Source organism: Sphaerodactylus townsendi, linkage group LG04 (genome assembly GCF_021028975.2).
Source record: "Sphaerodactylus townsendi isolate TG3544 linkage group LG04, MPM_Stown_v2.3, whole genome shotgun sequence".
NCBI classification, from domain to species: Eukaryota; Metazoa; Chordata; class Lepidosauria; order Squamata; family Sphaerodactylidae; genus Sphaerodactylus; species Sphaerodactylus townsendi.
In genome coordinates this window covers 76662947-76678895 of record NC_059428.1, presented here as the reverse complement: position 1 = coordinate 76678895, position 15949 = coordinate 76662947, and the positions used below count along the sequence as shown (strand labels likewise).

Below are 15949 nucleotides of genomic sequence, written 5' to 3'. Positions count from 1 at the left end.
AAGATGGGGAAGTGCTTCTGCTGGTTTTTCAGCCTTTTTGTTTCACACATACCTCATGGGTGTGAAATTGCTCTTTAACTTCCTCTACATCAGTGGATATATCTCCTTGTGCTTGCAATGACTCTTCAGCAGTCAGAAGCCATGAAAGTACTCCTTCTAATGCAGTTTGGTAGCTTTCCAAATTTATTTCTACGTCCACGGGTGATGTGCCATATAACTGCTGCTCACGAGCTTCCAAGTGCTGCCAAAATAAATACAAATAGGAATTTGGTAATTATTCAGGTAATGTATGCTCAGATAGTGCCACTATAATGGAATGCAATCCTTCTAATTCTACAAGTTTTCTTTTGACATCAGAAATCTCATGTATGAGTAGATCTGGTGCAGCATCCAGACCACTCTTTGAAAAGTCTCTAAACAAAAAGTCTGAGGAGAAAGCACTGATCCATGATGAATTATTAGACATTCTTCATGTGTAATTGCTGTTATAAATGCAATTAACATTGCATGTCTCTATGATGGCATATTTTCTGTGAATTATATAAAGCTCAGTTCCATTATTTCTTATAATAATTCTCTTGCCCAGCAATTACATTATATCTGCATGCAACAAACCTGAATGACTACTGTACAATAGATTAAAAATTGATGCTAATAAACGTGTAGTGGTAACTTAAGATGATTTTACTGTGACCATTTTGGATGCAATCTACAATGCTACAACAGTGTACATGATACAACTAAAGCCAGGGGGGATTATAAGTAGCAAGCAGTGGTAAAACCATGCTACCAGAATATCACAGGATCCAGGAAAGCCACCTTGTTCCCTTGAGAAGAATATGGACATTCCTACTCAGAAGAAAAATCCAAGCAATTCCAAGTCAAGAAAAAGAGTTTTGAAATGTCTAACCAGGGATGTAAGGTTGATCTGCACATCCTTAAATCATACAAAATTCAGTTTATGTCAAATGTAAACTCATATTTGATTTTTTGGTAAGGAGGGGGGGAAGTGTTTTCACCACTTTTTAAAATTTCAGTCACTTCCCAATACAAAGTAAAAGTTAAGGAAATAGTGAAATTGACTTGATTATATCACACACAATTTTCTGAATGCGCAGAAAAAGAAGGAAATGTTCTTAAATTAGAATGCTGAAGAGTCATTGTGGAGAGGAAGAAGTAGTCTTGCCTTTGCCCTGTTATATAATGCTTATAAGGAACTCCATGTCTTTGAGATGGATCAGTCTCTCCCTATATCAATAGCACATGCTTCTCCACAAAATGGCAGGCAATGTGATACTAAATAACCACATCCTTTGAGCTTCTGGACAGGGATGTCATTTACAATCATATATCTTTGATTGCACAGTTTATAAAATGAAAGAACTCTGCCGAACAGGAAAAAAAAACACCGATTGCTTGCACAGATGGTTACTATATGTCAGATGAAGGAAGATTTTTAAGTGCAGCCATGGTTCAGCTAATCAGTTAAAGATGAGCTGAAATGAATCCTAGATTACATATCTTCTACTCTAATTCTCATCTCTCTCTCACACACACACACACACACACACAAAATGTTAAGAATGAAGAAAGCACATTTGTTGAAACCTCTTTCTCTTTCTAATAATCTAAGCAAAAAGGTGATTTCTACTTGCATAGCACCTGAAAACCTTCAAAGACTATAGCCTTGATCCAGAAAAAAGAACGCATCACATGAGAAACAGTGTTCAAGTTCCTGAGCTCCTTTAAAAAAAATAGAATTAATTTGAAAAGTAAGTGGGCAAATGAGCATGAAGTGATACATCATTGGCAAGGTGGAAGAAAATAGAAGCATGCGTGGTAAGGGCCAAGTAGCATCACCATTTGGAGAAAGAGATTAGAGGCTACTGAGATAGGAGTGGAATTTGTAAACCTGGAAATTCTTTGTTTAAAGAATAACTAGATCTCTGGATCTAAAATGTATGATTTGGTTTTGCTATTCTGATCATAAGCAGGAACTGACATCAAACACATGCCTGAGATTTTAAAAAAAGCATCTGGCAGCGTGTTTCTTGTTAAATGGTTTCAGTACTCAGGAGATTAACAGCTCAGTCCACAGGCTGAGGTGGCCAGAGAGGGTTTTGCTGCTGTGTCATCTCCAGAATGCATTAGGTTGCAAAACAGAAAAAAAAAACAGATGCCTGGAAAGCCCTCCATAGGGCTGAATGGTTATGCCACTTTTTCAGGTGGCATAAGTTCAAGGTCCAGCAAGGGAAACCCAAATGATTTCAAAACTTATTTAAAAAAGAATGTCTGTGACCTTAAGAAGCTTAGAAAAATGAAATGTATTTGGCAGCAGTTCCAATTGATTCTTAGAGCCTAAATATAGAAAAGTATAAACTCATCTGTACTGACCATAATTATTATTGTATTCAATAAAGTATCAAAAGAAAGAATAATAATAATAATAATAAGAAGAAGAAGAAGAAGAAGCAGAAGAAGAAGCAGAAGAAGAAGAGTTTGGATTTTTATCCCCCCTTTCTCTCCTGTAAGAGACTCAAAGGGGCTTACAATCTCCTTGCCCTTCCCCCCTCACCACAAACACCCTGTGAGGTGGGTGGGGCTGAGAGAGCTCCGAAAAGCTGTGACTAGCCCAAGGTCACCCAGCTGGCATGTGTGGGAGCGCACAGGCTAATCTGAATTTGTAAAGTTGCTGTTCGAACGTTGGGAGGTCAGCTCCCGCATTGCTTGTGATTGACTTAGAATGCCAGCTCAATAAAGAACTTGAAAAGTTACTTTTGGTCTGGACTTTACTGGTTCCTTACAGAATTCCCCAGATAAGCCTCCACAACTCAAGCGGCAGAGCGGGGAATCAAACCCGGTTCCTCCAGATACGAGTGCACCTGCTCTTAGCCACTACGCCACTGCTGCTCCCTGTTTCTACATTGTTTCTACATTTTAAAACAAAATATAGGAGGGGGTATAAATACTTTTAATGCAGATGGTACATATTGATGGCCAGAGTTAAAGAAAAAGCATTGAATTGAAGAAGCACTATTATGGCTGCGACAAGGGACAGTTTTTTATGTATTACCCATTTGAGGTTAGAATTGAAAATAATGCCCAGGTATTTGTACTGTTTAACCTTCTCTATAGATATTTTATTAATAATCCAGGTGTGTCTTCTGAATCGTCTAGAGAATACCAATATTTTTGATTTCTCATGGTTAATTTCAAGCTTATTTACAATATTCAGCACACTGGTTCATAAGATGCATAAGACCAACTTTAGCGCATGATAAAAGAACAGTATCGTCTGCATGCAATAAAATTGGAACATGTTTTAAACCCAGTTTAGGAGCATGACCATCAACCTTCAGAAGGGCTGGCACTAGATCGCTAAGAAAAATATTAAACAAAATGGGGGCCAATATACAATTTTGTTTAACTCCTTTGGTAGTGGATATGTTGTGTGTAAGGGGTCCATTTGTTGCACTTCTGATTTAGCAACTTGTGCAAGTAAATAATTGTTTGATTAAAATCAACAATCTAAGGTCAATATTCAGGGCAGAAAGTTTGCTCCAAAGTAGTTTTCTTGATATAGAGTCAAACGCCCCTTTCAGGTCTAAAAAGCATCAAAAAGTTTATGATTGAAATGGATTGAATATTTATTGGCTCAATGGAATAAGACTAAAGCATGGTCAAATGTTCATTTGTTTTTACTAAAGCAAATGTACTCTGGGCCTGTTACCTTTGTTTGTTTTATCCATTCTTCCAATTTCAGATAGAGTAATTTTGCATATAACTTCCCTACAACTGGGTGACAATTTGAAGGATTCGTTATATCACCCTTTTTATATATAGGGTTGATTATGGCTAATAACCACTCTTTTGGGATAACACATGTTTTGTTGACATAGGTAAATAAAGAGTCCAAAAGTATAGTCCATCATTCTGAAGAAGATTTAAGTATTTCTGAGATTACAGCACCTGGGCCTGGGGTTTTGCCTCTTCTCAGTCCACTGATTAAGCAAGTCACCTCCTGAGGCTTAACTGGGGGCCATTCTGATAGCTCTGCTAATGAGAATGCAGAATCAAAATACTCAGTCCTACCCACATTAAAGAGGCTTGAAAAGTAGCTGAACCAGTGATCTAGTGAAACACATGAAGCCTGAATACCATAGGTATGAGCTACTCTATTTACTAACTGCCAGAATTGTTTAGTGTTATTTGTTAAAGTGGCCTGATATAATTGATTCAATGGATGTTCAATATGATCTTTATGTTTCTGTTGGACTATAAGATGAAACTTTTATTTTAGTCAAGAAATGCAGCTAAGTAGCTTCCTATCGCCCGTGCTACAGTACGCTCTATAGACTGACCAAATGAGGTTATGAGCAGTGCAGTGATGGTCAAACCATCTTCTGCTGCACTTGCTAGTATTAGACTTTGTTGAGGAAATAGTCCATAACTTTCTGACTATACCAGAGATTAATAATTCAAAGTGATATATTCCCAATTCCAGGATAATATATTATGTCATCCTTCAGTTTTGATATTATAGGAGATCTAAAAAGTACTTCTGTTACAACGGCCACACAGGGAGACCAAGTTATTTGGTGTAACTTTGCTTCGGAAAAATGATCCTCACAAGCCTTTATCTCATTTGAAAGGATTAATATTAGTGATAAATGATCACTGAGTAATAAATCCCCAATAGTAAAATAGACGCTAAAATATAGTCAATCATACTAGAACCCTGAGAGATTACCAAGGTGAAATTATCCACATTCCTGTAGTAATGAAGACCATTAAACCGCAGTTTGTTATGTTTGATAGCAAATGTGATTAACTGAATTCCTGTGGCATTCACACGAGAATTTCTGGAGGAACAAAAAGCAGGAAGCAGGAGAAGCTATGCAAGATCATCATCAAGGTTCACTTGGGCCAGAGTAGTAGATAAATCTGCACCGACCCTAGCATTAAAGTCTCCCGACAAAACCAGCTCAGTTCAAGGGTGTTTACTTTCTAGATCTTCAACAAATGATAATAGGCTGATCCAGGTATTAAACAAGGATTCTCCTGTTTGTCCAGGTGGAATGTAAAGATTAACTATAATCAAGGCTAGATCTACTCAATCTACCAAAACAGGTAAAAGGTGGACAAGAGCCTAAAAATATAGATTTAGTACTACAGGTATTAGCAACTAATATTGAAAGACCACCAATATAATGGCCAAACTCAGACATTCTTGTAGCTGGGAGGTACACTTTTATAGCCCTCTAAAACTAGATATGAATTAGACCAAGTTTCTTGTAAAATTATGATTGTGAACTTTTAAAAATAGATAATGAAACAACAATAATTAATGTTATTGTTTTATCCTGAAATATTCCAAGAAATAAAGGAGCCTCTGTCCCTTCTCTGGAATCAATCAGCAAGAATTGTATCTTCAATGTATTGTCGAAGGCTTTCACGGCCGGAATCACTTGGGTGCTGTGTGGTTTCCGGGCTGTATGGCCGTGTTCTAGCAGCATTCTCTCCTGACGTTTCGCCTGCGTCTGTGGCTGGCATCTTCAGATAGTATCATGTCATACTAGATACAGCCATTGTTACATCTCCTTCTCTGTTTTCCCAATAAATTTGTTGATGGTTTATCTAAAATTCAGCACATTGCATATCACTATTCATTAATCCATACCTTTGATTCACAGTAGATGGGGTTGAGATAAATTGGGTAATGTTTTTTTTTTGTGCCATGTTCATTGGAGTAACCTGTCTCTCTTCAGTTAGTATCATGTCATGTACTATAGATACCGCCATTGTTACATCTCCTTCTCTGTTTTCCCAATAAATTTGTTGATGGTTTATCTAAAATTCAGCACATTGCATATCACTATTCATTAATCCATACCTTTGATTCACAGTAGATGGTTGAGATAAGTGGGTAATGTTTGTGCCATGTTCATTGGAGCGGGGGGGGGGGAGACTTAGAGCTTATATTTAATATACACATCTGCTGCATCTCCAATACTGCTTGCTTGTCTGAAGAACAAGGGATAACCAGAGGGACACCAGATATAAGGCTACTGTCTTCACATGGCCTTGTCTGAGGTATCTCTCCTGGTCTCTGTGAAGAAAATCTTGAGATCATTTTGTCCTGAAATAGTGTTCTCCTCGTCAACTAAAGGAAGATTCTTGAACTCCTCTATTACCTCACTCTCCAGATCTACGGTAGATTGGTAAGAAAACAGAGGCTCATCTGGATTAGAAGCATCCAGATTCTGAGTAATCCGATTCTCTTCAGTGACTGGACACAGGGAAGTTGCCAACTCTTCCAATTCTTATGCCCAAGACATGACAGGGCCATCTAAACATGGTTCAATTTGTAGCACTCTTGTTGATCTAAGATCAATATGAAAGTCTGCTGGTCTCTGTATCCCTTGCACCACATAGTCTGGAGTTCATCTAGCTGTCTTGATGGCGCCAACTGCCAGGGTTTGGGTTTCCCTTTCACAATGATGAGTATGACCATCATTGCCAATCAAAGTGCCTGCTACGACATGAGTAAGAAGTTGGCCAGTGGTTGTGAAAAGTCTGTGTTAGTCATTTGGAGAAATACAGCTCGCAAGTGTTAGATTCTTTCCTGTGGTCAAGGTTGAGGTAGATAAGTTTTGTATAGCTTCTTGGCTAAGTACTGGGGCAGAAAGTGATTGCTGAAATGCAGAGGGCAAAAGAGCCGAGGAAACAACATCACTGATCAAAAAAGCACTATGATTTGCTGGAACTTCAACTTGTTCTGTAAGAATACAGTTCACTTGGGCTGATATGAGCTCCTCTGAGATACATTGTGATTTAACTACTGTTACTTTCAGAGCCTCTTCCAAGCATTTCCATTCGCATACAAACTCCTTTAGGGTTCTAAAATGCGTAACATGGGAAAATCCTGCTCCATCTCTGGTGCATTAGGTTTTGCTCACTGACGAATTCCTAGATTCATAGGAATAATGTTCTTGAAGACTTTAGAAAATCTTGTTATATTGTCCAAAGTAGTAGTCATTGTATCTCATCAGGTGGCCAGGTGATCCTGAATACTGAAAAAAATAGCTCTATTCTGATGTATTGGCCAGCATTAGGAAGGTGTTTGTAAGCTGTAAATTGGTTTTCAATGAGAGAGCATCCGAGCAGTTTACTTACTGACCTCTTAATGTTCCAAATGTTGGACCATTTGATAAAGTTATGTTTGGATTTACCAATATATGCAGCCACTTGGCATTTCTGTAATACAAGGGATATTGTATTATGTTCCAAAGAGCCCCACATGGAAATCAGGTTATGTTGGTTATTATACAATTCATGTGTTGGTAAGGTTGAATGCAATTTGTTTAAAATTTCCAACTTATGATCCATAAAGGAAATTTTGGTCTGTAGGAAATCAAAAGTTTTGGAAACCAACAATGCTTCCTTAGAGAGAAGTTCTAACAGTGCAGCTCATAGCACAGTTGTGCTCAAAGATTTTTCTCTAGTTGCACTTTCTGTCTCATCATTTGGCTTGCCAGTGTACTTGGGTGGAGATTGCAGGGCCTGATGAAAGAGTGTGTCATCAACAGCCCTGGAAACTTGTCTCATTACATCTGCAGACAACTACTCCCAGTTCATTCTTAGATATAATTTTAATCAACTCAGATGTCGAATTAAAATAATGAATATAAAATAATTAATGAAAATTTTGAACCCATGCCAAATTAATCCTTAGTTCAAATTTAATAATTGCAAAAATAATATTATATATAGGTTTATAAAAATTAAATGACTTCAAAGCTTCAGAAGCCTACAAAGAACCCCTTCAAAAAGTTCATTGAAGCCACTTTCTAAACACATTTAAATTTAACCTCTCATGGAACATTCCAACATTAACATTCTCAAATTAAACACACTCCTTGTATTTTGCTTTGTTACATTCACAAAGGCAGAGCTGTTGCAGTTGTTAAATGTTCCATTTTATTGTTTACACAATTCGAAAAAATAAAGATCTTCTGGAATCATTAAGTGTTCAGAAATTAAATTACTTTATATGGTTATGTTTAGATGCTTAAATTTAGTTCATGAAGTGTAAACTAGAGATGGCTAATCTAATCCATCACCAGTGCCCATTCACACATAAAGGGAAGACAATATATACTGAGTTATGCTGAGTTTTCTTAAACTTCAACAAAAAGATCAGAAAACCTAAGCTCAATTTAGATAGCTAACAACACAAGTCTCCTAGATGGTCTACCTCTTTAAAGTGTGTAAAAGAAGCTGTATTCTACTTCTGTATCAGTATTTCTATGAAGTGCTTGCAAAACGGAGATATTCTGCCAGGTGTATGGTGAGAACAGCAATGATAATACACCTTAATCAGGCCACTTCCCTGCTTTCCTTACCTTTTCTTCTCCCTCCCTCCCTTCTCCTTCCTTTTTTTCTTTTCCTGCTCTCCTTTCCTGTTCCTCCCCCCATTTTCTTTTGTATTTTCTTTGTTTTGTTTGTTCTTTGTGTCTCAGTCTTTGTGAAAGAATGAAATCAATACTGATTGTTGGCTCCTATTTTCAATCACTGCTGCTTGGCTGTTGTGGGTTTTCTGGACTGTGTGGCTGTTGTCTGGTAGTTTTTGATGCCAACATTTCACCATGCATCTGTGACTGGTGTCTTCAGGGCCATGTCACAGTAAAATGTATTTCTCTCTGTGGCATAGGGTGGAATGATTGTGCAGTGGAGTATATATTTTATCCACCTTACAGGGATAAATAATTGATTAAAGTAAAATAATGGATTAAGGTGCCATATGTCAATAGTAATTGTTAGGGTAATTTTAATTATTTTAAATATATTGTATATTTTACACACACACACACACACACACACACACACACACACACACGCACACACACACACACACAGTGATGTTAGTTACTTTGAGCCTGGTTTACCAGGGAAAGGTGGAATATAAAATAAATATCATAAATTAAATGTAAAAATATGAAACTGAACACCAAAAACTGGACCTTTCCAGTAGATGCATTATGGAACTCACTTCTTCTGGATGGTGAGGAGTCAGGATGACTCATTTTTATAAACCCTGGGCAGAGAGTAACATTTTGGTTAACCCCATGATGTGGCATCTCCTAGGAACTGTGGAGGCAAGAGTGTGCTATGTATCTACCTACCCATCTTTCTTCCTCACTTACAGCACCTTTCTATGAACATTAACTTGGGAGTAAGCCCCACTGAACCCAGTAGAACTTACTTCTGAGTAAACATAAAGAGCAATAAGCGGAGCCTGCCTGCATTCCCTGCCTGCTTGTCTACCTAGCTACCCAGCCTCAAAATAAACTATTGCATGCCCAAGCATCTGACTGATCAGTTTCTTTTTACACAGTGGTACACAAGCCCTGCCCCATGTGATGCCTTCTACCACCTCTCACTCAGTACTTGCTCCTTCATGTGATAGCAATCTTTAGAGAGGGGCTCAGGCTGTTTCCCATGGGCCAAAAAAGTCAGTAAAAGGACAGTAACAACAGCGTCATAGGCGGGGAGTTGCATGGTCATCGCTGCAGAAACGATGCTGCAGCGATGCGGCAATGCTCCAGTGGGCCCACAATGGTTTATTCGAAAGTCGCTCACTGAGCATGTCTTTTCAACAATGGTACTCCACAGTCAGCGTCATGTGAAGCACCCGCCAGGAATCGGTGCAGCAGAGTCCGTCCTCCACAATGGTGGCCCACACTGGCCAATCCTGGCACCGAACACCCATGACATCTACTCTGGGTAACAATGATTGCCGTTTGCAAAGTGCAGCCATGCGAAGTTCTGGGATTCAGCCGATTTCTACCTGACTATGGTGCGCCCCCCATGCAAATGCTTTGTTGCTGCAGCATTGTCAATAACACCGATGACACAATGCTGTAATTGGCTGTGCAGAAATGGCCTCAGTGTCAACACCTCTCCCACTTCTGTTCAACCAAATGAGAAAAAAGGACACAGACATGTGATGGCATCAGTAGGCACAATGAGGTGGCATGAGTCTTGGCTTCCACCTTGTCCTACTAAACTCAGGTGCCAGTCCTGAGCTGTTCCCTTTGATGACTTTGAAGCAAGGGAAGACTATTTTTATCTATCATTTGATGTTAACCCATAATAATAAAACATAATTAAATACTGGAATTCAGTTGTATTTCTTTCAGTGTTGGTCATCATGTTATGGTAATTTTGCTTTTTCTATTGTGACTTTACAGTAATTTTACTCATCATATACAATTTTATTCCTCTACAAAGAACATGTACAACATAAGTTTGTTTTGTATCCTTGGCAATATTATGACAATGCCTGGGGAACAAGAGAAAGGAAAGAACAGAGGTAATACATGGAGATTCATTTTTTTATTTGTATTATTATGGAATACTTTCGGAGTTTCAAAGAAAATCAGTAGATGAAAGGACCAGCTATTTTACTGAAGGAATAGCCATTTTTGTGGTAACATTTAGTGAATTTCTCAAAGCCAAGAGAACTGCAATCTATTTCAGTGAAAATTTAGACAAGTTCTGCGTTGCTGCCACAACCACAGAAGCTCAACAGAAACTAGTATTTATTTGGCTAAAGCAACAATACAGCATGTTGTACAAGGTTAGACTTGCCATGTTCCTACCGGGTGGGTGATACCCTTCCCCCTTCCCCCACCCTCTGTTTCCTGTTGTTTATCTGGTAGGAAGCTACAAGGGTTTTTTTAATTGTAATTGTTGTGGGGAAAACTCAGAGGTGAAATTAGCCCACTCTAGGATTGGACTGACTTTGCTTCCATGATTTCATGCCATCATGACAAGAGTACACCCATTCCACACCCCCATACTCCTGTCAGTTTCCTCTAACCCTATTGTAGTGGTAGGAAGTCATTTTAACACACCTTAAAATGTGGTACAAGGAGATATGACTGGCCCCTTCCCCCATTTGCATCCTCTCCATATACTTGTCAAGAGAAAATTGATGTCTGCAAAAAGGTCACTGCATCAGAAAAGAGAAAAATGTTTTCCTCCCCTTGTATCACCAACTGTTATGTCATGTTTCATTGCCAAAATATAACCCAACTCAAATTAATTAACATATCCAAGGTAACCAACAGAGTTGTACCCAAGAAGCCATGTGTTCCAATACCTCTTTAACTAGATTTAATGCACTCTTCTCAAGAGCACATCGAAGGCCCACAAAAAGGTTAAATATAGGACAATGTGCAAAAATTACCAGAGTCAATCCAGAGAATAATAAATCTGGACAATTGCAGTTCAGTCTTGCCCAAACTGACTGAGATAATCAATAGCATTTGCAACAATTTTAGCTTTATTTTCTGCAACAAGATATGTACATTAATCTACTGTTAGTAATTTGTTTTGTTACAAATTCCCAATAAAGTAAGAGAGGCATGGCATTAAATGAAATTGAATGTATCCAAATGTATAACCCAAGAGCTATTTGCTTAGAGAGCAGGGTTGCATTTACATATGATGGAAGATCATTCTCCAATTTATTTTAAGTACCGTTTCAAACAACACAATCGACCCAGTCACTACTTTTGAAGAAAAGGAATGCTGTAGTATTATAAGAACATCCTGATTCTAAACAAGGCTCATGGTAAGGCTACAGCAAGTCATTTAAGTACCTTATGTTGAGACAAAAACCTCTGTTATTCAGGAGCTTAGTTTTATGTACAGCAATACTTTTGGCCAGCATGTTTGGAAAATGATCTCACCATGGTGGCAAATATCATGAGAAAAGAAGCTACCTGCTTTATTTTAGGGACTTATTTCTCTGGTTGCGTTTTTGCAGCTGTAGACAATGATCCTTATGGGTGATTTTAACAAAGAACTCAAATGTATTATTTGGTTAAGAAATTTTAGAGTTGAAACACACATTTGAGTGATTTTCAATTACAGATATTCTTCTTGAGGAGGAGAGGGCCCTCAGAAGGGTATAATGCTATAGAATTCACTCTCCAAAGCAATCACTTCCTCCATGAGATGCCTCCGTCAAGTCCCTGCACATTCCCTCTTGTTCTATTACTATTATGCTGGTTGTATTCATACCAGTGACCAAAGGTGAAAGGTTCTATTTTACATTGCTATCTTTCCAGAGCAACTCAATAAATTGCCGACAAGTCACTTTCTAATCACTATAAATCTATAAATCCAGCTGATTGCTAGTGGTTTAAGTGATTTGACCTATACCAGAGAAACTTCTAATTAAAATTCAATTTCTATAATAGCATTATTCAAGAATTAATCTTCCTTGTTTTGTGTACAATGACATTAAATATAAGTGTGTGGTGTTATCCATATTTAAACTGCATAGGTCTTATGTAGAATGAGTAGATATTTCAGTCTATGAAAAACATAGTATAAACACAAATTTAATATGTATTTTAATTTGCATTATTATGTCTTGTTGAAAGGTTTTTTTGTCTATTTTGTAATCTGTTATATCAACAAAGCAATTATTCAGTACTGGTTTTACAGTTTTTGTGTATAATGGATTCTCTTACTGCTGCTGCTTCCTTGACTCAGGGATGTCTGAGACATAGGGTTGGATCCAACAAATCATTTCCACTAACAGTGGTACTTCCTCTAGCACCCAAGTGCTTTCCTGTGACCCAGAAGAGCTGCTGGAGTCAAGGAAATAACCCTGAAACTTGAGAAAAACACCATCGCGGATTCCGCATGGGCCAAAAACAGAAGTGTGAAAATGGTGTAAACCCTTTTACATTGTTTTAAACCATTTTACACCGCTTTCACACCGCTGTTTTTAGGCCAATGCGGAATCCACCCATCATTTTCACAGAAGATCCATGAGACCCATGGCTTAATTTCTAAAAAATTCCAAGAACAAAAGAAGAAAAAAAGGAGAGCGATATTAACTGATCAATGCTGACAACTGTACAAGTGCATAAGCAACAACAGACTCTACCTTAGTTGCTTTTAAAACCCAAGGGATAGTAATCAGGCATGTCTGTACCCCATCAACTGCAACACCATGTTCTTAGCATCCTTGAGAACTTTCAGAAAGCTAAATGTACATATTAAAGATGTTAGTGGCCAGTGAAAGCTGTTTTTCCACAAACCCTAGCATCTGAAATATTGCAGTGTTCTAGCAGATACTAGAAAGGAACTTTCATACTAACAGTGTAATCCAGAAATGTTACCCCAGTCTAAGCCAATTGAAGTCAATGGGATTACTGGTTGTGGTGGGCTTTCCAGGCAGTGTGGCGGTGGTCTGGTGGATCTTGTTCCTAATGTTTCTCCTGCATCTGTGGCTGGCATCTTCAGAGATTTTTCACAGGGGGAAGTCTGTTACACACTGTGTCCAGTGAGAAGGGAATGTTTAGTGGTGTATATGTTGTTCATGTCCCAGGGTGGGGAACCAATCTGGGACATGGACTATATACCCCACTAAACATTCTCTTCTCACTGGACACAGTGTGTAACAGACTTCCGTCTGTGATACATCTCTGAAAATGCCAGCCACAGATGCAGGCAAAATGTTAGGAACAAGATCCACCAGTCCACGGCCACACAGCCTGGAAAAACCACCACAGCCAGTTGAATCTGGCTGTGAAAGCCTTCAACAATACATTGAACACCTCTACGGGGAGGAAATGTGCCAACAGACCCAGAAAATGGAGACACTCCAGATCAAGAAAGCACACCTGCTATGCTCTTTATCCTTACTTCTGCATTGCAGAGACACCAAAACTATTCCAGTCTTCCTCACAGCAAAAAGGACTTTTAAATCCCCACAGGCTAACCACATATATAACCGCCTGGAATGCTCATTATTACGTGAGAGAATCCACACCACGAACAAAGAACTTGCAGCCATAGGCAAGGAGTTGCTACCACTCCATATCAGTCAAAAAATGAGAAGCCAGGAGTAGGACAAAACTGACAACCTCACATAAAGAAAAATGGAGAAAGACATTGCTAGCCATACACAAATACAGAAGGAGAAATTCAACAAAATCCAAAAACATCAGCATCAACAGAAACCCTCATTGGACACTTCAAGAATCATCATAAATTTGACTGAACGGCAACTTTCAAGTGACGAAACATCCATCCTGGCCAAGGGAGGCAATTTTGCTGTAACTCCCACCAGAGTTCCCGTCATTGCTAATGTAGAATCAGCCATCCGGCATCTTCCAGAAGCAAAGGAACTAAGAGGAGAAACAGCAAGGATATTACAAAAAACAAAACTTCCCTCTAGCAACATTACACGAAAGGAAAGAAATGTCATTAAGAATCTCAGCTCAGATCCAGAAATCATCATACTTCCAGCAGACAATGGAAATTTGGGTGCTGTGTGGTTTCCGGGCTGTGGAAATGGAAATGCCACCGTAATCATGAAGACTGAATAATATAAAGAAAAAATCAGAGTACTGCTGGATCCCACAACATACAAAAAACTGAAACAAGACCCAACCAAGAAAATCACTTGCCAAACCACCACATTAAGAACTCCTCCATTCAACCAGACACACACCAACGACTCTGCAAGTCAGAAGTCTTTCCACCCCAGTTATATGGACTCCCCAAATCCACAAGGACTCCATTCCATTCAGACCTACTGTGAGTGTGATTGGTTCTCCCACATACGAACTGGCAAAATTTTTGACTTCACAGTTACAAAGCCACATTGGACACATAACGCATTATGTTAAAGACTCAGCCCACTTCATTGAAAAAATTAGCAATCACCATCTCAACCTTAGCAACAGATTTATCAGCTTCGATGTTGTTTCAATGTCCACCAAAGTTCCAGTGAAAGACACACTCACACTCATCGGCCAGATTTTTCCAGATGACATCACAGCTTTGCTTCAATACCGCCTAACAAACAGCACTTCCAATGGGACAATGATTACAATGAGCAGACAGATGGGGTAGCCATGGAAGCTCCCTCAGCCCAGTGATAGCCAATTTTTACATGGAACATTTTGAGAAACAAGCCCTCAAAACAGCACCCAGGAAACCCGCAACTTGGTTCCGATTTGTGGATGACACTTTTACAATCTGAAGCCATGGCGAGGAGGAATTGCTGAATTTTCTGGACCACCTTAACAGCATCCACCCAAACATCCAATTTACCATGGAATCTGAAAAAGAAGGAAAATTCCTTTTTTTAGATGTCTTGATCTTTCGCAGACCCAACCATCAACTGGGCCACACAGTATACAGGAAACCAACTCACACAGACCGGTATGTACATAAAAACTCCAACCACCATCCACAGCAGAACAGGGGTATAATCAAAACTCTGACAGATCATGCAAAACAAATTTGTGAACCTCACCTCCTCCCTGACTGGGCTCTGCAGGCTAATGGCTACTGGGCTCTGCAGGCTCTGCAGGCTAATGGCTACTCCACAACAGAAATCAGAAGAGCTTTAAGACCAAGAGAAACCCAGAGGACCAAGAAGAAGCAGCCCACCACAGGAAAAATATGTCTACTATACATCAAGGGAATCATTGATCAAATGGGGAAACTGATGAAAAAACATAACCTACAAACCATCTTCAAACCTACCAGGAAAATACAGCAGATGCTACTCTCAGCAAAGGACAAGAAAGACCCCTCACTTCTGCAGGAGTCTATCACATATCCTGAAGCTGTGGAAAGGTAGGAACCACAAAAGGTAAGAACCGCAAAACGCAGCATTCAGACTCGTATTAAGGAGCATGAAAGACACTGTCGGCTTGACCTTTCTGAAAAATCTGCAGTTACAGAACATGTGTTAAACAAAACTGGACATAATATTTTATTTGAAAACACTGAAATTCTGGACAGTTCAGAAGGTTACTATGTGAGATTGTACAGGGAGGCCATTGAAATTCACAAACACCAACTTCAACAGGAAAGAAGAGACTCTGAGAATTAACAAAGCTTGGCT

The 15949-nt window shown here is 38.9% G+C and overlaps 1 protein-coding gene across 2 annotated transcripts in view; it reads right to left on the bottom strand.

Annotated features, from left to right (window-relative positions):
- The window catches only part of DMD (dystrophin), a 1175169-nt gene that overhangs the window by 780000 nt on the left and 379220 nt on the right, over positions 1–15949 (bottom strand). For both annotated transcript variants that reach the window (XM_048495459.1, XM_048495460.1), the window contains one exon: positions 53–241. In XM_048495459.1, coding sequence (XP_048351416.1) covers positions 53–241 — 189 coding nt within the window. The remainder of the gene's footprint in view (positions 1–52; positions 242–15949) is intronic.